At 41.1% G+C, this 24,447-nt stretch overlaps 3 protein-coding genes across 3 annotated transcripts; 2 read left to right on the top strand and 1 right to left on the bottom strand.

The window, feature by feature from the left end:
* The first annotated feature begins 8,110 nt into the window (after positions 1-8,110).
* On the top strand, positions 8,111-12,664 carry glb1l (galactosidase, beta 1-like). The gene is made up of 16 exons (XM_080498735.1): positions 8,111-8,273; positions 9,015-9,175; positions 9,265-9,415; positions 9,828-9,888; positions 9,962-10,056; positions 10,138-10,318; positions 10,414-10,472; positions 10,557-10,678; positions 10,859-10,899; positions 11,000-11,118; positions 11,201-11,275; positions 11,356-11,445; positions 11,567-11,680; positions 11,808-11,939; positions 12,130-12,357; positions 12,458-12,664. Exons 1-16 carry the CDS (start codon positions 8,172-8,174, stop codon positions 12,659-12,661), a joined length of 1,935 nt encoding a protein of 644 aa, XP_080354861.1. The 5' UTR covers positions 8,111-8,171; the 3' UTR covers positions 12,662-12,664.
* Positions 12,665-13,137: 473 nt separating this feature from the next.
* On the bottom strand, positions 13,138-17,390 carry ankzf1 (ankyrin repeat and zinc finger peptidyl tRNA hydrolase 1). Its single transcript, XM_080498736.1, has 16 exons — positions 17,343-17,390; positions 16,858-17,003; positions 16,669-16,787; positions 16,485-16,587; positions 16,215-16,411; positions 16,017-16,126; positions 15,568-15,721; positions 15,100-15,322; positions 14,902-15,000; positions 14,654-14,818; positions 14,418-14,549; positions 14,026-14,308; positions 13,797-13,908; positions 13,546-13,713; positions 13,394-13,464; positions 13,138-13,278 (listed from the first exon to the last, which is right to left on the bottom strand). Exons 2-16 carry the CDS (start codon positions 16,976-16,978, stop codon positions 13,152-13,154), a joined length of 2,184 nt encoding a protein of 727 aa, XP_080354862.1. The 5' UTR covers positions 16,979-17,003; positions 17,343-17,390; the 3' UTR covers positions 13,138-13,151.
* A 1,546-nt stretch (positions 17,391-18,936) lies between these two features.
* Positions 18,937-24,356, top strand: LOC308131452 (uncharacterized protein; the record flags this gene model as incomplete). The annotated part of the gene is made up of 15 exons (XM_080498180.1): positions 18,937-19,059; positions 20,456-20,507; positions 20,588-20,743; positions 20,840-20,957; positions 21,100-21,278; positions 21,431-21,512; positions 21,589-21,713; positions 22,830-22,921; positions 23,009-23,060; positions 23,228-23,287; positions 23,369-23,518; positions 23,608-23,725; positions 23,800-23,978; positions 24,062-24,143; positions 24,224-24,356. The coding sequence occupies 15 exons, from the start codon at positions 18,937-18,939 to the stop codon at positions 24,354-24,356; spliced, it is 1,701 nt and encodes a 566-aa protein (XP_080354306.1).
* Positions 24,357-24,447: the final 91 nt, after the last annotated feature.

Raw genomic sequence — 24,447 nt, 5'->3', positions numbered from 1 at the left:
TAACCCGGGATATAACAGTGTGCCAGGCACAGAGACAAAGACGTGCATGGGAGCAAAGTGTGCTTTCATCCTACCTGAGAGGAGACAAAGAACAAAACATCCATTGGGCCATGGACATTCCCACAGGGACCGGGGGACGGGACTAGACCTGCTGTTCTTCAGTCCTGCTGTGGTCTAAACCTGCAGTTGTGCAGGTGAAGTAAACATAAACACAAACAGATCACTGCATGATCATTCAAGCTCAGACATGCACATTTAAAGGACATATTGGTTTTTTTTCTTTAAAAAAAAAATTTAATTCACATATTTTTACAGCATCACACCCTTCAATATCAATTACAGCACAACAAATCAACCAAAATATCACATACCGATATCCCAAATCATTTCCAGCCAAATCTATTCACCTTTACTTTGAAATCACTTGCTATCAGTTTCTACATACAACATTTGGATAATCACTCATGTCACAATGTAGAGTGACTCCGCTGACAAATGAGCAGTTATGCAAAGTGACCATTTTACTAAGTGAAGCTAAAAACTACATCCAGTTGTTTTCATAGGGAGAAATTGTCAGTCCTGCAGCAACTCCACTGTAAAACCATCCCGGGTAATTTTGTAGGTTTGTTTTTTTTCTTTAACTTGAAACATCTGAACAAGTTCAGCACCCAAATTTCGGTCTCAAAATTAAAAATCCCTGCTTGAATGAATTGTGTTAATGATTTAAAAAGGTTTTCCACACCTGAACCTGAAATTGCATCATCTATAATATTATCATTAGATTGTTTGTATTTAAGCATTTATTAGTATACGGTTTCTTTAAAAAAAGACTGAAGTTAGTATGAAGCGGTGGAGGTTAGCTGTTTTAACCCCATTGTACCGTAACTTTATCCAGTTGACAAATATAAACATTTTGCTTTTGCTTAAAATAAAAAAAACAAGTAAGGTAAACATCTTTCTGTCTTTGTGACACTTTCAATAAAAAAAAATAAAAAAAATTTAAAGCAGGAATAGCCATAAATATCACAGGGTGATGAAGGATATCTAATAGCAGGAAAAGGTTTTAAAGATCTATCCAGTGTTTCACTTCATTAGCTGTAAGTGAGTAGCCGCCAGGCAGCACAGTAATACTGTTCAATCTTTAACCCCCCCACATCCTGCTCTCACAGTGTGGTCCATTTGAGAAAGCCTGTGGTCACCGATTGGCTTCTATCACCACATACCAGCAGAGCAATGTACTGTAAGGGTTGTCCATGAAATACCTTTTTTTTTTTAATTTAGAAAAAAGTAAAGGTTATTCAACCTTTTCTCATCCTGTGGATTCATTAGACAGCCAACTGAAAAAAGAGAATGTCATGTGAGGAATTGTGTGTCCTGAGGGGTGATGGAGACAGAGAGTCTGTGGCGACACTCCCATTGGTGGACAAGACCTCAGGCAAAGTCATTGAGAACTGGTGAAGTACCCTTTTTACAACCTCGTGTCAAATGATGTATATAGTCTGGCTTGAGCACACGTGGTGGAGTTCCCACTGAGTGGGAGTGACTGATTGGTCTCTCCACAGAAATGGGCTGTCACTCACAACCAATGATGATCACTTACCGAGCAATTGGATGATTTTTTTTTTTTAAAGCATCCCTCCGTGTACTGCCTGAACAGTGGGTAACAAGAACAGCCATTGATCCGACTGTTATGTCATTATGATACAGACTGCCTTTCATGATTCAGGCCTGAAGTCAGTTAAGTCTCATTCAACCAAAACACAACACTGATGATCCACGTCAATCTAAACTGTCATGAGAATGTCAAAGGACGGTGGAGGTGTGACCAACTCTGTACTGTCACATGAGGTGTAAACTCACAGCAGTGGTGCTCAGAACCACTGAAAATGCAACTTTTTTGAAAGCGCTCCGACTCTCCACTGTGCACCACAGCCATAGTAAATAGTTCTTCTGCACATGCACATAGTTTTATAGTTGAGAGTCACCCGGAATAGCATCTGTCCATGCAAATGTCTACTTGGCATACTGTTCTCTGCATGCATGTGTGTGGTTTTATTACAGAAACAACTGACAGCATCCACATGAAAACTACATTATTTTCAGCATTTCTGCCATTTCTGTGGAAACAGACACAACTTTTCTAGAACAAAAATACAAAAACAATGTGTTTTCACTTGAGATGTTGTGTAAATGTAAAAATGTTATTAGCCAGAAACAGACATTACCTCATATAAAAGATGCTACGTGTCATCGTGGTTGGGAATGGAGTAATGCATTACAGCACTAAAACTACTTTTAGCAGCAAGTAACTGATTGTAATCATGAAATGAATACAACTGCTGAATATTGAAGTTTCACTAACCTCATTGTGCCTCAATTTTGTTGAACGTGAAAACATCCATACAGCTGCTGTCTCTCAGTCCTGCTCCATGTGCTGGATGTTATCTGTTACCTGATATGTTCATGTGAACAAGTGCTAATTCAATTGAACAATTTTTTACACATGCAGCACTTTGTTCAGCCCCTCTGACAAACGTCAAGCAACAACATTATCATAAGCCCGTATCCTCAGCGTCTGTGGTATATTTGCAATATTGCTATTATTAATGAGGATCTGTTACTGTTTTCATGATGCTGGTTTTTCTCTGTTTTGTTGCTGTTTCTAGTTGCCATTCATAAATCCACTTTTTTTTTTTTTTTTTTAAGAACAGTTTTTGCATAACATCTGAAAATCACATCGCTCTCACAATGAAACGCTTGCAACTGAAAATACTGGACTTATACATACGATAGTAATGGAGAAACTTATCACAAGGGATAATGTGTGAGCGCCACCAGCATTTGATTTCCAGCTAAACTGATTAAGTTAATCTAAATCTAATCATCATGATCAGATGGGCCCACACAGTGCTGACAGGTTTGCTCATGTGTCACGAGCACCACTATAATAATACAACTGTGCCGTTGGATGTCCTAATAATGTGCACAGCATTAAGATATCCTAAAAAATTATTTCACATTTCCATTAACTTGTAAAACTCTTTCAATCAAGAACGCCAAGAAGAACTCCACTCTAAGAAGGATCGTGTATGATGTCAAAGTGGCATATTTTAAATGAATGTAATAATGTGATGGGTGAGATTTCACTCGTGAAATTGCCATTGCACTAACGCGTCTTTCCGGGTGGGGCTTCCTGTGTCAGGGGAGCAGTGGATCAGAATATGGGACACGTCCAGTGAACAGAGCTTTATGGAGGGGCAGACGATATAAAACTGATTGGATCAGATTTGGTTTATGTAAGATGGACGAAACAATGAGAGCAGAGACATTGAAATAAAAATAGAACATCTGACACTATCATCAAAGGTGATTCAATCTTTATCACATCACCCTGGGAGACAGCAGCACATTATTGGGTAAATCTGGTCGATGACAAATCTGAGCATAGCATTTATTGAATTACAGGACTGATCCGGGAACAGCAGAGTCAACGGATCTCCAATTGGAAGTGCTACTCGTACCTTTGTCAACAAGATCTGTTGTTTTTTTATGCCAACATGTAGATGATGAAAATATAAGTGACAACAATTCGGCTGATGTGATGATTGCTAAAGTTTGTTCCATTTTTTTCTACAAGTGGATACATACACTTAAAAAAAATTTTTATAAATAGTGCGCTCAAACAAACAAAGATGTGTGACTTGAAAAACTTGCAAAATGTCATATATTCTGATCAAAACAAATTAGTTGTATGAAAAAGGAAAAGAAAAACTAGCCAGAATACTAGCTCCAATACACATTATCTATCTTTCTTGAATTCAATCTTGTGAAATAACATAGTTTTTATGTTCGCTGTAGCTGCCAGTTGTTCAACCTAAAATAGTTCATTTTCAGATTGAAACATTCACATGGTTGTCAAATATGCAGTTATCGTAATTACAAATAGTCATATCATCAATGTAACTAATACAAGAACTGCTGGTCAACATATGGCCAAAATCAGATGGATGAAGAAAGTTTGGAATGAGATTCAATGTCAATATTTTCACTTTATCAGTATCTTAAAAAAAAAAAAAAAAAACTCCAATTGGCAGCACATATTACTATATCTCACCACAAACATTCCTCCTCTGACATGCTCGGCCCTCAATGCATACCACACCTTCCTCGAGACCGAAGAATGTGTGCCAGCGATCTCCCCCTCACACCCCCCCCCCCTCCACTGACAACTTCCTGGATCTTTACAAAACTTCATATTTTAATAGCAGCACTCCCTATTTATTCACATGGATGTTTTGATTGCTTTCAAAAACAATCTGCAGAATTGGGCTAAAAATGCAGCTGCAAAATTAAGTGAGACGTTCAATGAAAACACAGCATCTGACATTTGTCATATTCCTGGCATGTGTTTGTTTATTGTTTAGTTTCTCAGAATCAGCTTCTCTCAGCCTCCACATTATTAGCTCTAAAGTGAAAGCAGCAGTGACTCACTGGTCATCGAGAGCCTGAGAAAACAGACAAGGTACATCCCTTCACTGGGTCCTGATCTCATAACTGATACCAAGACTGGTGAGGCATTTGGCTGCAGCATGACATCTGATTCAACTGTATGAATCACAGGCAGCTCAGTTCTGTGAATATATAACATTTGACCTTATATGTTCAGATCAGGAATGAGAGAATGCGGCGCTCAAGATAAAGAGGATTAAGAAAGCTGATGCCATTGTAATCAAAGGTGGACGGTGCTGGATTGTTTTCTACAGTAAAAAACAGGAATTAAATTATAGTTCTAAAAGTACATATAATGGACAAAGCATATAAATATTTCCAGAGAGTTTTGGGAATACTGTGCCTTCTAACTTCAGATCACTGATGCTGTCATGGAGGAGCTCAAGGTTCTGCAAATCCTTCTTTTATAAAAGGTGGTTCGGGTGTTACAAGCTGTGGATGACAACTTGAGCGGATGGAGCCTGATTATTTGTCATATTGCAATTATGTGATGGTAAAGTGGAATAAAATACGCTCAAGTAAGGTTTTATCCAAAGCTTACCAACATACCCAGTCATAAAGCTGTGGAAATTTTGAAATTAACTTTTTTAAAAAGATGTTCCATAATCTACAGCAAAGTGATGCGCCAAATGTTCATGTTAAGATTTTTTAAAAGCACCTGTCTTTATGTATTTAATATAATAACAGCTGTGGTTTTGAGGTTAGAGGAACAAAACTTGAGCACATTTGCAGGTTCAAATCCAACCGACAGGTTACCACTGTGGGTCCCTGAGGAACACCCCAATCCCCTGACGGAGCCCCGGGCGCTGCACTGTGGCAGCCCACTACCCCGAGAACGTGTAGTGAAGGTCAACTCTTGAATAATAAGGGTTAAATGCTGAGAAATGATTTCCCCTTAGAGATCGATAAAGTAAAGTCTAAAAAAGATGAATCCGTCTCAAAGAGTCAAGTTGAGATGAAAATATTAGGTTCTTCTCATAACGTACCTCCCTGACGTCTCTGTGGCAGCTTTACTTAAACCATCTTTCACATAAAGTGTCCAATGTCAGCCGCTCACACTGATGTCACCACTATAAAAACATTAAACTGCTGTTTTCATTAGCTGAGTGGTGCTCGTCACGACAGGGATAAAACGGGTGGAGGTCCAGTTTAACATCTGCTGGTGCACATAAACTAAAATATATTAGGTGGAGGTGGGAGTACGAAGGAGCAGAGGATATCCAAGTACACCTGCTTCCAGCAAGACTACAAAGAGGGCTTTTTTTTCTGGGGGTGGGGAGCCAGAGGGGCTTAATGTAATTACCGACTCTGGAGAGATGATTTCATGACGCCCAACCCTTGGGTGAGTGTTTTTCTGGCTCTCCTGGCACAATGGAGGCAGGCGTCTTTATTTGAAAGTCTCCAGAGATACCTTGTAAGGTAATTGAAAATATAGTGTTTGAATTGGAAAAAAAAAAGGTTGATTTCATATTGTTGCATTGTGAGGATGGTAGTTTAATCTCATCTGTCTGTGACCTGAGCAATAAGAGACAACAGTCTCTCTAATGCTTGTTACTCTGCGTCCTTCAGACATACACTTCTCCTGCAGTCTTGGTAATTGGTGCTGTCCTCAGTGCATTAGCCACTGGGATTCCTTTTTTTTTTTTTTTTTTTTTTTTGTGGTTTGAACAACAGTTTTTCTACAAGCTCAGGGGATTCAAAGATGGGATGCTGACGAGCGCTCCTCAGGCACCATCATGCTCATGACCAAATTACAAGCCAATGGATGTTGCTCTTCCTCTCATTCCCTGGACAATTAACTGTCTCTGACAGTGGCCTAATGAGGCTCAGAGCCAGGGGCTTTGGTCCTATCTGCAGTGGAGATCTGTTACCATTTGCAATTTGTGAGCACCCCCCCCTTTCAATTTTCTGAAAATGTAGGCTGATAAAGAGCCAGGAAATGAGATTAGGGTTTGGGCCATCATTACTGCAAAGAGCATGGAGATGACCAAAAGAAAAGAACAAAAGCATCTGCAAATGGGCCTCTCTGTGTTACTGGGACCAGCCAGCAAGCTGTTGAAGACATTATAAACCCAAATTAGCAGGATGAAGTGCTTTGTGTTTACATGTCAGACTGAGATAAACTGTTGATCCCATTATGTGTTGCAGCAACATTACTTTGCTCCCTCTCAAGAGCTCTTTGTTAATCTAATGGTTCACAGAGGATTTGTGTGTGTCCAAATTCATATGAGCATAAAATTAGTTCTGATACAGTGAAATTGACTAAAAAAGAAAGTCTATAAATTAAAGATTCCAAACAATCTTTTGAGACTGAAAAAAGCGTTGTCCCTATTTCATTCAACTGCACTATTTCAGACCTAGATACACAGTGTTGTGGTGGTTCGCAGTCTTGTTTCAAAGTGACGTTGCAGGTTAGAGACTGAGGCCGATTTTTGCAAACCTCAGGTTTCTCCCATTTCCTTTCACAGTGTTTTTGAAGCAACTCAAAATCTTAGGATTGGCTCCCTGTGACACTGAGTTGGATGAGGAAGCAACCCAAAGAGAAAGATGGAACGCTTGCATAAGAAAGCACTTAATGATGTCAGGATTTAAGAATAAAAACAATCCCCATATGAAAACCTGAGACGGTGCGGTTTGGTTCTCCAGTTGGTATTGAAGCGCCATCTAGTGTCAATAAAGGCAATACAATTATCTCATGGCGTAATTATCTGACATCAAAGTATAACTGGAGTAATAAGAATCTATTTCTAGCATGTAAAATAATAAAGTAACAGGGCCCTAGAAACAGATCACATTACAATAAAACAAACAATTTCAATAAATAAAACGTGAACTGCAAATAGAATTTCATGGTACACTGGGCCAGCTTTTAAGTCGGATGTGTCTCAGCTGGGAATATTTAAGAATGCATTTGTGACATCTAAATGATGGTCAGTTGAAATATGAAGAAGAAAAGGTGCACAGACACAGGTGTAGGTGGCAAGGAAAGAATAATGGAGCAAGCCATTCCTGAACTGGCTGCTTTGTCATTCCACTGTGCCAAATACAAAGGGAATTGTTGTCAGAATACAGAGGATGACACCATGTTGTGAGGCTCATCCAGTGGAAGGATTTTCCATTTGTCCACACAGTTTTTTTCATGTGACTTATTCACTTTTTTTTTGTAATCTTTTCAGATATATGATGTTAAGCAAAAAAAAATGTATTTAAACAGAAAACATGTTTATCACACTGAGAAGTGTTTAGAAGTTAAATTGTTTATTCTGTTTATTCCAATAAAGACGCGTCTTCCAATTAGTTGTATTTTGTTATCAGCTTTATCGAACTGTTCTTATTGGTAATCAGTTGTATGTTTATTTGCCAACAATTTCATTTGAATTATACATTGTTTTTCGTGTTGGAATATGGGAGAAATGTGTTGGTGTGAAATTAGATGCGATCCCTTTGACTAAAAATACATTCCTAATACGAGATACCATGCCTATGCGATATACCGAGCGATGGCAGACTTTAGGACCCTGCAGGCGATCAATGGAAATCACATGACGGCGTTTCAGAAGAGCGCAGGACGTTGTTGAAGTGCCGCCTCCACAGACAACAGACATGCTGCAGCTAAGTTTTATTTTGCAGTCACAATAGTATATAACGCAGCATGTCGATGCATGAGTTGTAGGGAAGCAGTGGATATGGCTGCTGCTGCTGCTGCTGCTGTCTTTCTCCTCACTGCCGGGAGCTTTGTCTGTTCAGCTGTCAGTGGAAACTTGGTAAGAAGGAAGTCTCCGCTATAATAATAATAGTAAGATCAGCTGATCGTTCGTGTGTGTCTTAAAACGTCCCTCGTGCGTTTTCAACATGTTCAGAAAGAGGAAACCTTCCCCGATCACATTTAAATGTCACGTTTCAGTAATGGGTGGATGTTTTTTTTTTTTTTTTTTTTATAACGGACTTTAACATCGTTCCCAAAGTCCTTTACCTGTAGTGCATGCCTCAAAAGTAATGAGTCATTCACAGTGAGAATAACAGAGCTTGTCAAATTGTCTTTGGCGTTATCTTGTACTGTATTGATTCTTTATTTATTTGTACATTCCTTCAGCTCTGAGCTTAGTACAAGATGTTTATTATAGCACATTATCAAATTATTATTATGTATTGCTGTCAGTATAAAGTGAATTGCAGTGGCATCTGTGGTCTTGTTCCTTTATTTCCTTTCACTGTAGTTCCTGTATTGGAGTAGTGAAACTCTCTCAAAAGTTTTGGGTTTTTTAAAGGCCCCTTTACATTAAAGATGCTTGTGAATATCCCTGGTTTGAGTCCAAGCTTGGGGTGCCTACCTGTGCATGTGTAGGTTTTCTCTGGCTACCTTACTTTTCCTTGTACACTTCAATAACACTCAGTAGAGATTTCTTTATGAATTGAAATTGCCGCACCACTTTTACTTAAATAAATATAGATTTAAGGGGAAATTACAGAATGTCAGTAGAGTGACAACATGGGTTTTCTTCCAGGAAAGATCTTTCTCCATAGACTACAAAAACGACTGTTTCCTAAAGGATGGGAAGCCTTTTCAGTACATCTCCGGCAGCATCCACTACTCCAGGATTCCCCACTACTACTGGAAAGACCGACTCCTGAAGATGTACATGACAGGACTCAATGCTGTCCAAGTGTAAGCGGCACGCATTACACTCATACATTTTTATTTCGCGAACTGAACTCTATTAATAAACATCCCATTATTACTCCACATGTTCACAGATACGTGCCCTGGAACTACCATGAGGCCGTGCAGGGCATCTACAACTTCACCGGAGACAGAGACTTGGAACATTTCTTGGATCTGGCCAACCAGACAGGTCTCCTGGTCATCCTGCGCCCTGGACCATACATCTGTGCTGAATGGGAAATGGTAAGAAATGTAACCTTTCCTGTGTGAAGGCGTGCTTTTTTTGTTGGCTTGTTTTTGTTTTTGTTTTTTTACAGATTACAGCCACTCTATCAGCTTACAGCCTGGAAATGAAATACATTTCATGTAACAAAGTTACTTATTGCCAGAGTGAGCAATAATACCCCATGACAATATATTGTTTGGAAGCTAAACATAAAAGCAACTTTCTACAGCAATAAAAATGCTAGACCTTGCACATTACAGCATAATCACTACAACAGGGTATTCTACACAGATTCAATCTAGATTTCATGTATTTGAATTTGATGAATTAAAATCATGTTATTCTTCATATCGTGCCTTGTGACCATGCACATTAAAATCATGTACTGAGAGACTACTTGTTGGTTTATCTCTATATTCCTTACTCCAGGGAGGTTTGCCTGCATGGTTACTTCAAAAACCAAACACCATCCTTCGTTCAGCCGACACAGGTAAAACACACACCTGTGTGTATTTCGTCTGTTCTACTTTCAACGCACTACTGATTAGTTTCTCCTGCTACAGATTATCTGCAGGCAGTCAGCAACTGGCTGGCAGTCCTCCTCCCCAAAATGAAACCGTGGCTCTATATCAACGGGGGAAACATCATAACTGTCCAGGTGGAGTGCTGATTGTGTCGCTGCACGTTATCCGATATTTTGCTCATTGCCGTTGGTTTTAATGAATCCCAATGACTGCAGGTTGAGAATGAGTATGGGAGTTACTTTGCCTGTGACTATAACTACATGCGTCACCTGCGAGCGCTGTTCCAATTCTTCCTGGGTGAAGACACTGTGCTGTTCACCACTGATGGAAACACAGACAAGGAAATGACATGCGGGACCCTGCAAGGGTTATATGCCACTGTGGACTTTGGCACAGGTCGGTGTGATTGTACGGCGCAATAATGAAATGGCATCACCCAATTTGACTGGATTAACTTAAGAAAGTTGTCTGGAATTTATTTTCTTCTTCAGACACCAACATAACTGATGCTTTTCAAAGACAAAGGCGATTTGAACCCCGAGGACCTTTGGTATGTCATAAATCAATTATTTCATGTCAATGTGCTGTACAGGCAAACGAGATTGAATTAAGTTTGGAATAAATTATGCTGCAGGTGAACTCGGAGTTCTACACTGGCTGGCTGGACCACTGGGGGGATCAGCACGCTGTGGTCGACGCTCAGAAGGTCGGCAGTGTGCTCAGAGATATGCTGGCCATGGGGGCCAACGTCAACATGTATGTCTACAAGTTTGGTTTGATTAAAATATCAGTGTTGCTTTGAAAAAGGAAATGTCACCAAACCCTGCGTGGCTATTGAATTCTACTAATTTATTTAAGAAAACGCTTTGATTCACATCCATGAAAAAATATGTTTTCATATTAATGGACATTAATAACATAGCATCTAATTCCCAGGTACATGTTTGAAGGAGGGACTAACTTTGGCTACTGGAATGGTAAAACTCTTTGACCATATTGCCGTTTACAAAATGAAGCTCAGAGCTCGGCTGGCCGTGCAGCGATTGCCTTTGACTGTCCGTCTCTTCTCCACGAAAGGTGCCGATCATGACACCAGGTTTCGCTCAGTGGTGACAAGTTACGATTACGACGCCCCGCTGACGGAGGCGGGAGACCCCACTGAGAAGCTGCTGGCCATCAGAGACATTATAGCACAGGTACAATCTGATTAAAGCAGCCTCCCACAGAGATTGATGTCCTGATTAAAAGTCAATTAATTCATCACTGTTTCCCCATCAGTTCAGAGAGGTTCCCTCTGGACCCGTGCCTCCAGCGACTCCAAAGTTTGCCTATGGCTTTGTCACCCTCCAAAAGGTAGCATGTTTTAGGTGATGTTTCCAGAAGACACAATCACAATTTAACTAATGTTCCTTAATTTGGTTGAACTGTGACAGGTTGGAAACCTCAGTGAACTACTGAACATTATTTCACCTCTGGGACCGGTCAAATCTCAACACCCTCTGACGTTCGAAGAGTTGAAACAGGTATGTTTTCTGAGGGCAACAACAGGAGAGCGACTGGCAGTGTAGTGACCGTAAACCCCTTGAAACATGGGGAACTTCTAGACCGTTTCTGTCTGTAACCCATCACATCTATTGTGCTCAGTACTATGGATACATGCTGTATCGGACCACGCTGCCCCGGGACCTCTCGGAGCCCACGCCACTTATCTCTCCACTGAATGGGGTTCATGACCGTGCATATGTGTCCGTCAATGGGGTAAGGGCTTACAGTGAACGTTTGTTAACAACCAGCCAATCAGATTTTTCGGTCATGGGGGAAAAAAAAACATCAGGGTTGCTTGACAATGTCAGGCTGTGAACATTGATATTCGGTTTACCAACAGGTTTACCAGGGACTGTTGGAGAGAGACACGACGCTGGTGATGAATGTGACTGGACAGCGAGGGGACACCATCGACATCCTCGTTGAGAACATGGGAAGAGTCAACTTTGGCAGCAAAATCAATGACTACAAGGCAAGGCAGCAATCAGTCACCACACATTGAATACGCTTGAATCCCCCACATCGAGCTTGAAGCACATCGAGGCCCGCCGCCACCTCTCACACACCATACCCTTCATCCCAGACCAAGTTTTTTTACGTCATGAGATTGTTTGACTGCTCATGTTACTCAGTGTTTGATGGTGCTAAACTGTGTATTGCAGGGCCTGTTGAGCAACTTGATCGTTGGTAGAGACATACTGACAGACTGGCAAATTTACCCTTTGGATATCGACGGAGCCATTTCTGCGGGATGGCCGCACTCAGACGCTCCGAAGTCCTTTCCTTCCCGTCTGAGAGGATCTTCTGCGGGGCCAGCTTTCTACACGGGGACTTTACAGCCCAACGGTTTATCGTGGGACACCTTCCTCAAGCTCAATGAATGGAAAAAGGTCAATTCAATGTGGGCTTCGCTCATGCTTCTAGAGAATCAAGAATCTATTGCAAGTCTCGTTCAGAATGTTTACATCTTTTTTTTCTTCCTAACATCAGGGTCAGGTTTGGATTAATGGTGTGAACCTGGGACGATACTGGCCGGCCAGGGGCCCTCAGAAGACTCTGTATGTCCCAGGCCCTCTACTGAGCTCCAACTTTCCCAACAACATCACAGTTCTGGAGCTGGAGAGAGCCCCGTCGCAGCTCCGAGTCCTCTTCATGGACCGGCCTCTGCTCAACATCACTGCTGGAAAGTCTTGACAAACCTCCATGAGTTTTTCACCAAAAGAACTTTCCACACATTTCAGCTGGAGAAACACCATCCTGACAAGTGTTGAAGTATTTCTCTAAGGATTCACAAGAGGATTTTACTCAGGCAAAGTATGTGTAGCACTTTTTAATACAGCATTGCCATACTCAATCATTCTCCATCAGATACAATCTACCGTCCCATATAGCTTTGCCAACAACTGTGATCAAATGACGACTTTATTGTGACTTTTCAAATTAACTTAGCCTGAAGAAAAAAATGCAATAAAGTTTTTTTTTTGTTATATCTCATTTTTCTCCATACATTTTTGTAAATACATTGTACCTCAATTTCATGATTCATTTCCTTTTGACAGAAAACAAATCTAAAGTATGAATATGTGAAAAGGAAATAGAGAAAAAAAAAATCTATGTCTAAATCAGAAATCCAATTATATTTGAAGTAGCTTTTCTCAGAATGACACTGATTTTCACATGGGTGTTAGGTTTTGCTCTGAGGGGCATTTGTTTTCCGATGTGTTTGGACACAACGAGGAGAACAGAAAGAATACTCCAGGTAGGTAAATGGGATTTTCCCAAGTAGAGATTCTCCACACAGCCAGCACCTCCTGTTGGCAAAAAAACAAAAAACACATTTACACCAATCTGGATTGAGGCTAATGCAGTACTGCCCCAAGTCCCACATGTTAGCTGAATTCACTGGAAGCTTTTAGGGAAACTTACTTGACATTAGAAACACCGGCTCCTGTTGCAGCCACTTGATCTGCTAACCTTCTTTCTGCTGCCAAAGCTCTCTGCAATGAAAATACAGGGATTTAACTTTTTCAAAGTTTTTTTTTTTAAACAAGTAAATCACTGAATATACGTTTACACACCTTCTCCCGATCCGTCAGGGATGCAAACCTCTGCTTTTCCTCGGCCTCCATCTCCTGTTTCCTCTTCTCCTCCTTGACCTCTTTATCTCGTTGTCTCTTCTGTGACTTTTGGGCCTTTTTCTTTTCCGTCTTTTTGGATTCGATCTCAGCCGTTAGTGGCCCGGGGACCTTCAGTTGCAAAGAAGCATGCCGTAAGTTTTCTGCACATATTTATTACATGAGGTGTGAACTCTCTGACAGTCCACTCTTACCTGAGCCTTACTGTAGTCATACTTGTCAGGATTTTCTCCCATGTATTTACGAAACACATTACGCGTGTCTTTGTCAGGCGCTACAATATATGCCGGCCGCCCTTTGTTATCCCTGTAAGGGATGCAAAAATATCCTAAATAGCTGCTGCAAATGATCAAATTGACGGCAAATGATCAAATTGACTTTTTTTTTTTTTAACAAACTGAAACCATAATAAAATCGCCATACCTGGAGGCTGGGTCCGCTCCTGCGTCGAGCAGCAGCCTGACCGCTGCCTTTTGTGCAGCTGCTGCAGCAACGTGCAGCAGAGTGAACCCTGATGAGTCAACGGGCTTATTAAGAAGACTGATCGGACCAGCCACATCAGAAGGGTCATTCTGAGACCGCTCACGACTCTCCGTCGTCTCCTCCGGTGGCTGGAGGAGCCCACGCAGAGCGTCCACATCGCCGGTCTTGCAGGCGGTAAAAAGTGCATCCCTCAGGCCGTAATCACAAAGCTCACCCACAGCGTCTACGACACAGAAAAAGCCAGTTAATAAAGCAACTTCTTCATACATTTAGCACATTGTTTTTGCAGAATTGAGAAAAGGGTGTACCTCAGTGAACATACACCAACTCACCATCGTGTTTTTTCTCACTCTGCGCTTTTCTTTTCCTTCGGTTCTGCGAGTCCATCTCTTGAGGAGTGTGTTCTGCCGCTGTAGCCTCTGGCAGCATCTCGTCTTGATGCTCTGCTTCCGCCTTTCCTAATTCTGTCCCAGACCGAAAGGCAATTTTAGAATTGTTACATTTTGTTGGATCAACTTCCTTTAGGTTTGACTGACCATCTAACCTGATTCAACCTTATCGTACCCACCTTCACTTGACATTTTAGCCTCCTTCCTCCTCCTCCTCTTCCTCCTGTTCTGCCTGTGGGGATAAACTTCAGACTCTCTGAGGTGCAGCGTTCCTAACGTCAGCTCCACCATCTCCAGTCTAATATCTCCACCCTCATCCTCTTCTGAGCTCTCAACTTTTTCTCCTGCTGATATCAACAACAACAAAAAAAAAAACATTACACTTTTGCAGGATGCCGGGACATTTCATCCACACAGGTAAATGTACCTATTTCTTTATCTGTGTTTGTTTCCGCTGTGGGTTTGACTGACTTTTTCCATGCCTTCTTCGGTGGACTGAAAATCGCAGACAAGTCTGTGTTTTTCCCTGCAGCAAGATATTTTTCAAGCAATAGTTAAAACACTGACGACACAGAAAAAAAATGCAGAGGATTAGCCATTATTGAGAGTATGAAGCTCTTCTTACTGTACACATGAACAGTAGAAAGCATCAGTTGTACACGCTGCACCTCTCGAAACGTTGCCCTGCGTGTGGCGAAGGGAATCGTGCAAATCCTGGGATCCTTCTTGTTGAGGGGAGCCGCGCGGCCACTGAAGAAGATGGTTTTACTGTAGCTCGGCGCTCGCACGAAGATCGCAGAAGCGTCTTTCAAGTGTTCGGCCCAAGTTACCAGAAGATCCTGAATTTCCTGCATGAAGTTACAGAAGTGTGAAAGCAACTGCCTCCGGAAAAACTAACTAAATAAACATAAAAGCCCAAAACCACGGATGCCGTGACGAAACAAATTGTGGTTATATTATTGTAAGATGCTTTCAATGCACGTCAGACTGAAAGCTCACTTTGTTCGTGTGGTATGAATAAAACGGAAGAGACATCATGGTCATGTCGAGGGAGGTCGCAGCGACAGTACGGCTGAATGATTGAGAATCTTGCCTTGACGAGTGCCGCCTCGTTGTGTCGCCTCAGAGCAGCTCCCGCGGACTTCGGGGTGTGACTTCGGTTCTGAGAATCTCGGAGTCCTTGAGCAGTGCCTCGCTTTGCTCGCACCGTGTATCGATGGAACGTCTTGTGCTGAAGGACTTGTTTTCTGTGACATCAATACATTTCATTGGGTTGGTGATTTACTGTTTTTGTAGATTAATAATATTAAAGAGGGTAAGTGACTTTTTAGATTTACAGTTAATATGCCAAGATGCTAGTGTGTTTAGGAAAAGGGTGGTCCTGTCATGATATGATGATGCATGACCTAACACACCAGTTGGGTAGTTTTATTCAGGAAAGAACAGAATAAAAATGAAGAAAGAGAAACTGTCTTGTTGTGTTTTCAATATAGATTTGAACGTGTACAATAGCAAAAAAACCACCAATAATGTGTCACTTACCCTTCAAAAACGGCACCAGCAAAGTGGCCTCCGCCTGTCATGAGAATCACCCACACCGTCTTCTTACTCATTAACTGCAAAGAGCTTCCGACATAGTGCTCTTCTGCCGACTAAAATGTCACAGCAACAGACGAATAAATATGGATAAAAAAAAAAAGTGAACAGATTACAGACTGAACTCCACAAATTGGCCCTTACCTTTCCCTGCAGTATGCAGCGATATACTGATAAATACTCTCCTGCCGCATTCTGGAAAACCACCTTGCTCGAGAGCCTGTGGTTCCAGACTGACGTCTCATTATCAGTGCCGGTGGCGTTGCCACTCGTCTCCGCACTGTCGCTCTCCGAGTCGTCCTCCGAATCGGACTCTGAGCCCGAGATACTGGACAGATCTCCTGTGAAGTGATAACTGGAGATGAATCAGCTGCGACAATAAGTCAGTCTTTGCACGGCCTCTGGTTTCCTCACCTGCTCCAGTTTTCCTCTCAAACTCCTCCGCTGAGAGAGGCGGCAGTCCCGACATCTTCAGCCTCAGGTTGAAGCGATGCCAGTCGAGCTTGTAGTGCTCCCTCTGAAACACATGGTCATTTCATCGATAAATGAACAGATGCTATTTTCACTGAGCGAAGTGGAGTTTAAGTATTGCGCTCACCTGTTCCTCCCGGTTAATAAAAGGACATTTACAGGCAGAGCAAACCATCTTGTCTGACACCTCCCGAACCAGGCTACAGTCTCGGTGTCTGTCATCCTCGGGACCTATATCTTCCACACCTTGAGTAAGGGACAAGCGGTGAAATATGCAGCACTCATAACACACAGTGAACATACAATTCACACATACTGTCCGAGGCTGGTTGAGGGTTTACATCGTTGTTCAGTTCATTGTTGACTTGTCTCAGTCCAGACAGCTCCTCGTGTGAGCTGAGATCAAACACAGAGCGAGATTCAGGACAAGCTGTCATCTCTTTTTAGTTGTTTTCTTCACTTCTGTGAGGAAACACACAAACACAGTTACCATTACAGAGTTTTCCAGAAACGTAAGACCAGGTATGGACTTACACACAATAAGTACCTGCACCTATTATTAACTACTTTGAGCCCGACGTGACTAAATTTTGTCCCGAGCTGAAAACAACTTCAAGCTGTTTTTTTTCCCACTATCACAGCTGACATTATAAAGCTGATGTAACCACGTGTAGTGCTGGAAGATAATAGTAATCGGCGCACAAAAAATATATATTCCGTACCTTCCGTAACATGGAGTCAATAATAGAACATTCGGTATTCCTAAAATCAAGTCATTTAAAAGTAAAACACGGCACTTACCTCTGTAAGGAACCATAGATGAAAGTCACAGCCGAACGTCATGTTTCCGTGTGCTTCCTCCTGACATGTGTACGGAAGCTCGTGAGCGTCAAATAAGGCTTGAGAAGTGTGGCGATCACGAATTAAACTCAGCACTCTAAATGTTCATCTCTTTTTGATTGTATATAGTCAATAACTAATCGACAGCATCAACATGTGAATTATAAAACCCGATAAAACTCTTCAGAAAGGGAAATGCTTTCCTCACAAGCAGAAAATATTCTAATACAAATTAATACTCGATGGAATAACGGTGATTCGAAGCCACTCATGTTGTACTTTCTTTGTGTCGTGTAATTTTCCCAGATTGTAATGTTTTTTGACGTAACTCACTGTATTTGATTGTCACGGAATACTATTTCTTTTGAAGTGCATGATATGCACGCCATTGTTCAAGACATTTTTCACGTTGGCACTCTGGCAGTTCACTGTTCATCTTGAAGAAAGGTTCTTTTGCATTATTCACACGTAGAATCCTGAAATAATTATATGGAATATACTGTTCAGTTTATATATTATCTAAGCGGGCATGTGATATGATAAGTTGAATAACTGAATTGTAATGCTCGATTTTCAGAGCCCGGATAGCTCAGTCGGTAGAGCATCAGACTTTTAATCTGAGGGTCCAGGGTTCAAGTCCCTGTTCGGGCGATATGTTTTTTTATTTGCAAGCGAAGGTTGTAGATTTATTTATATCACGGACACGTTCGTGTCAAGCAAATTCACAACCACTTATTTTTGCTACTTTTCTGCAGCGAGAGAGTGCAAACATTAGGGTTTCTGTACCCTGGGCGAAGGCTCACAGGGTCGTCCATTTTGGCTGCGAACTGCTTTGTTTCCCCGTTCTTCTCTCGCTATTCCTTCTACAAGACATCAGATGGCGCAATGTCACAGAGTCTTTGAGCAGTGTTGGAAATATGACCGGACATTTTTTGTAAAGAGGTACTAGTAAACTCAGCTGTTTAGAAAGCGGATAAATGGCTAAAAAGTCTTTCCTGTGGACATAAGCAACAGTGTTTGCTGTGTTCCAGTTAATGTAATCCTCTCTGTAGTTATATGTTAATCAGTCAAATTTGATATTCAACATTATTTCTTTATATTGTGGAAGCAATGCTTGAAATCATTCCCCTCTGGGTTTAATAAAGTATTTCTAATCTATTCTATCGTATTGTAAAATGTAAAGATTTGTGTGAAAATGCTGTATAAGAAGTATCAAAATGCTTAAATCAGGAACATAATCAGCTGAAAATACCATGTAATGTTTACCATTCTGAAATGTAATTCATGAATGCAAGATTAGATACAGTGTCTTTGTATTCGTAGACCCCTGATAGATGGTAGATAATTACTCTCGCCTATATGGAACAAACAGGTATTTGAGTAAATGTATCCCTTGTTATGACAGCCAGCTCACCAGCTTTTCATTGCTATTACCTATCACCATGAACTCAGCTAATGGAAGTTGTCCACATATACCTGTAAAATTCTGTTTTTATCGTCTCACTAATTATGCAAACCGAAACAAAACATGAACACGAACTTACCGCGGGCGACGATGTCGGGATTCCATCCGATTCCATTTTTATCTCTACCCAAAGTCGCGTGCGTTCAGTCAGACTCTGGGGCACAGATCTGCCTGATGGCAGGATATCGGGGAACAGCCAGAATGAACGACCCTGTAAGCCTGAGTTCAGGGTAAAAAGACCCTCATATTACAGCCAAGAATCCTCTCATGGGAGAAGTGTAACAATTATTTAGCGTTGTTCTACCAAATTTCCATTTTTTGGTTTCGACTATACATTGAGTAAATCTAATCTATTTGTTAATCAATTCTACACCCACAAGTGTAAATTCTCAGCTCTTTTTATTCTGTTTAAGTCAGAAATAGAGCAATACGTCCCAACTCTATCTCATACACCAAACAATTACTATCTTTAAAAAAAATTACGTTTGTATTATGTTTAATGTATTTATTCAAAAGGTATTCTTGCATTTTTGTCAATGTTGAATGTATATTCCCCTTTGTAATAGACTTCTTTAAAAGTCTAATGTATAGCTGTATGGTACATTTGTATTACTTGCAATATTTTTTTAAATGGTGTCAGTGAATGGTGAAGCAGCTCGACTGATTTGTCTTTATTTACAGCACTTCAGCCAAAAACATAGATGTTCCAACAATGAATATCTTTATTGATAAACCTTATTACATGTACAAATATAGATTAGATTAGAATTCCTTCTAATCTGAAAACCATTTGAATCATTTGAAAACTCCATTTTGCACAAATTTTGCTGAATCAGGTTCATGTTGACAAATTCTTTCACACATTGACAAATGTCACTTCATAGTTTTGCTACAATAATGCCCCTATATTATATAATAAACACGCATTTCACGCCGCACGTGAAAGGTGGGTAAACATAGTATCAGTAAAAAGAAAACAACCCTCATGGTAAATGTACACAACGTCTAAAGCCTTAAATTGTTGTTACCAAACCTGCACTAAACATTAAAACACTTCATTTAAAGTTAGCTGTTGAGGTTAAGTTGTTATTATACACAGTGAGACCTCCAATTATGCCAGTGTTGAAGATGTTTCTTATGGAAAAATCAAACTAATTTGATGATTAAACTCTCTCACAAACAAATAACACTAACCCTGTCATTTACCTGAGATAATCATGGGTATTATCTCAGGACAGTGGCTGGGAACACCTATAAAGATGGGTGTTAGCGGAGGTCAAATGGCAACACTGAAGGCATACAGTGTCTGACTGGGAAAGATGGAGCGGATTATCCTCCTGAGCATGTTTTCCATCTGTGTCTCAGCTTTTCAAGCTCCGGTAAATATGAATGGGATCGAGATTCACGTTAACTAACTTACAAACAAATGGACAGAAATGCAGATGAATGTGTTATTGTTGTTTTTGCAGAACTTTTTGTTGAGTCCAAAACGGGGTCCCATTGGGTATAAAGGTAACAATTTGCATTTAGTTAAATTGTCAGTGCAGGTGAAATTGCACTGACAAAACACATGCACTGACTTATTTTTCTTTTTTAAGGGCGCGAACAGCTAAAGGATGAAACGGCGATGGATGCAATCATTAAAGCCAATGAGTTCCTGGGTAAGTGACACAAAACTGAAGCAACATGCAGCGGAATGAGAATTGTGAGGGATTTAAATGTTCTCCCGCCTATGGGGCAGCCTCTCGAGTTATAGACGGGACAACCACTTTGAGAGAAGGAGACATTGCCGTTTCCAGTGGACGGCGCTCCAAAGTGTGCTTTGCACGCAGCTGCCTTTGGTCTAAATCAGTTGATGGACATGTCTACGTTCCTTACAGAGTCTCGCCTGAATACAGTGAGTGAATTTAGTGTTTGTTTGATGTGTTTTTACAAAGTTTTTACAAAATATCTATAACCTTTTCACCCTCTTCAAAAAAAATACAATCAACAGCTGACATGGAGACAAAGCTGATAAAGAAAGGAATGGAGAATGTCGAGAAAGGCACCTGTGTCCGGTTCGTTGCTATGACTCACCAGAGAGACTACATTGACATCATTCCACAATCTGGGTGAGCATTAGCCCCTCAATGGTTTAATGCCATGATGTAAAAACAAGATAAGCTCAATTTAAAGTGGTGTCTAGAAATGGATTCCCCATTCCGTGTCACTATACTCTCGACTAACTTACGCTGTGTCCGTGTATGCAACCAGATGCTGGTCCTACCTTGGTTCGCGTGGTGGACGGCAGACAGTGTCTCTGCAGAGTCCTCAGTGCCTGCAGGTTGGAGTGATTTCTCATGAATTCATGCATTCTCTGGGCTTTGTGCATGAGCAGTCCCGCTTTGACCGAGACAACTATGTCACCATCAAGTGGCCAAACATATGGAGAGGTAATATTAAAATGGGTTGACGTTGTACAAGGAGAACTCCCTAGAACTGTGTCTGTTTCGATGTCAATTTTCATAATGAACATGTCACTATACCTGTATAGCAAACCAGCGTTTAGAAGATTTTGAAAACAACCTCTTACAATTCCTAACAGATCGACTGAGGAATTTTGAAAAGTTCAAGACTGAAAATCTGGATCTGCCTTATGACTATGGCTCAATCATGCACTTTGGGATGTAAGTGATTTCTTCATTTTGGATCACAAATATATATGAATTTTTAGGGAGTGAAATGTATTATGTATTTGTTTAGGTATGCATACTCTCAGGATGGGGAGCCGACCATCATCCCCAAGAACAGCCAGAAGATAAAACTGGGCCAGTCATCAAGTCTCAGCCACATCGACAAGCTCAAGATCAACAAACTTTATAACTGTGGTTCGTGCCTGGCAATGGGGACAATGGGGAAAACATATTGAAAGTGTGCTTCTGTGCCGATCTTTCAATTGGTTTTTGTCTCTCTGCAGGTGACGTCGATGATAATTAACTGACGACAACGGACGTGAAGCTGGACTGTACTGAAATCGGATTTTATTAGCTGCTTTTGAATCACGTGAATTATTTCAATAAAGATTGATTCAAGCTTTCTATCTGCACTTATCCAGACTGTGTGTCGTTTTGTGTATTTAAACAAATGGAGTTGATATAATGTAAACGCTTGATAGAGGAACATGATGAAGACTTTATAGTAGCAAGTTATCAAGTATTCCAATCAACCTATTATCAATGAAACCTAAGAAAAATGGAGAATATTGATTGTAAATGAACTTCATTACACACACACACACACACACGCGCACACACACACACACACACACACACACACACACACACACACACACACACACACACACACACACACACACACACACACACAGATAGACGGATGAGTTCATATTTGTTGCTTCACTCAGATGCAGACATTTTATAGTAGTTGTAATAACTAAGGTTGTAGAAAATGCTAACATGTGCTTTTACCTCATCGGGTCTCTGTCAAAATTGTCCCCTTGATTGAAATAGGAATGATATTTTGAAAAGGATAAGGTTTTGTTATGATTATATTTACCCATGTGGCAAAATTATTGTTATCGACGCCGTTATCAGCTGATAGTAGATCACAAAATCACTGGTTGCCTGCTCAGTCAGACACAAATTGCTGGTCTGTTGGGACTGGGTGGACAGTTATTCTGATAGCAGCTGCTGAGGTGCAGCACAAGCCATACAACAGCTAAACATCTTCAGGCGTCTCATTTCGGAAAGTGCTGAATCTCATGTGCGATAACTATAGACAACAAGTGAAGGTCAGCAAAGGGACCACCTGATGCGGCTCAGTAGTGGACTTCAGTAAATTACACTCACTGGATGATGAGAGGTCTTAATCATGCTTCTTTACAGAGTGGGGATCCAATCAGTGCAGAGCAACAGAGGAGAAACTGGTATATAGACTCAGAGGTGAAGCACTGCGGCACTGAAGGACTGGAACTGGTGAATCAGTCTCAAACACAACCGTGGCCATGTATGCTCCCACGATGCTTCTTTTTGTTTTGTTTGGCTTGTTAACACAGGCGAGCATGCTGCCTGTTAAGGTCAGTACCATCGGGAAGTGAATGCCCCCTTTCTATCTTGCCATGCTTTGTAGGGAAAATATATTGAGATGGACTTTTGTGTGGCAGAATTCTACAGGTGTGCATGAAGGCAAAGTGAGGTTGAAAAGGAAATACTCAGGTGAGCTCTTGCAACAATTAAAGAAATACTCAGGTGAGCATTACAAAGACTTTACTATTACTTTTGCTTTACAATGCATGCAGATAACAGGACACAGTCTTTTGATGAAAGAATGTATGTGTATGGGAGCAGAAGACAATTCAGTTCATCTTTGTTTTTGTATTCAGATGAAACTCCAGACTTTGAGGACATCAATGCAATGGATCAAATCCTGGAAGTCAATCGCAGTAAGTAAGCAGTGCATCCTTGTTCTAGTTCAATTCTTTATCTCATTATGACCTTTACTCAAATGCAAAATTTCTCATCAGGGTTTCGAGCCCCCAGAGGATTATCATTCAGAGATGGAGACATTGCAGTTTCAGTTAGGAGTGCCATTAACTGCCCCGGTAATGCCTGTTTGTGGCCCAAATCGGTGGATGGATTTGTTTATGTGCCTTACATCCTGTCACCCATCTATGGTAAGAACTTCACTCTAAAAAAAAGGTGTTAGAAATGCAGTTTACCATATTCTTGAATTCAAATTGATCTTCTTTTTTTTTAATGACAGATGACATGGACAGAATCACCATAGAAACAGGGATGCAAGACATTTCTTCCGGAACATGTGTTAAATTTATTCATCGCACACATGAAGCCAGCTTCCTTGATATTCAGCCTCGATATGGGTGAGCGTGACTCCCATTTAGGGCTGTTTGTGATGTGGATTTGCACAATAACATCATATCTCTCTGCCCCCAAGCTGCTGGTCATTTCTGGGGCAGACGGGGGGAAGTCAGACCCTGTCACTGCAGACTCCAGGATGCATGTGGTCAGGAGTGGCGGCCCACGAGCTGATGCATGCCCTTGGCTTTGTACATGAGCAATCCCGTTCAGACCGAGACCACTACGTCACAATTGTGTGGAAAAACATCATGCAAGGTCGGAATAAACAATCACCTCTCGGATTTCGGTTATCCAAATCTTTTCCTGGACTGGATTGGATGTTTTGTTTGTTTTCGCAGACCACATGCACAACTTCAGGAAGCAGGTGACAAACAATCTCAACAGCCCCTATGACTACAACTCTGTGATGCATTATGGAAGGTGAGCTGCTCTGTGACGCAAAGCAAGTGTGTGATTTTCATGGCCATGCTTCATCATCACTGTACACCTCATCCTTTCAGATATGCCTTCTCTGAAGATGGCGGTCCAACAATTATTCCCAAACCTGATCCCTATATTCCTATTGGCCAACGAGATGGACCCAGTGGACTTGATCTTCACAAGATAAATGTGCTATATAACTGTGGTACGTGAATCCATACAGACGCTGGCAGCAGGAGATTAAAAGTCTAAATATTTGACTTCATTGCGTCTCTTCTCCTTGCTGCAGGTGCCAATGAGTAAT

The sequence above is a fragment of the Blennius ocellaris genome (genome assembly GCF_963422515.1).
Source record: "Blennius ocellaris genome assembly, chromosome: 6".
NCBI lineage: Eukaryota > Metazoa > Chordata > Actinopteri > Blenniiformes > Blenniidae > Blennius > Blennius ocellaris.
The sequence above is the reverse complement of the archived record's forward strand: the minus strand, read 5'-3'. Positions and strand labels throughout refer to the sequence as shown.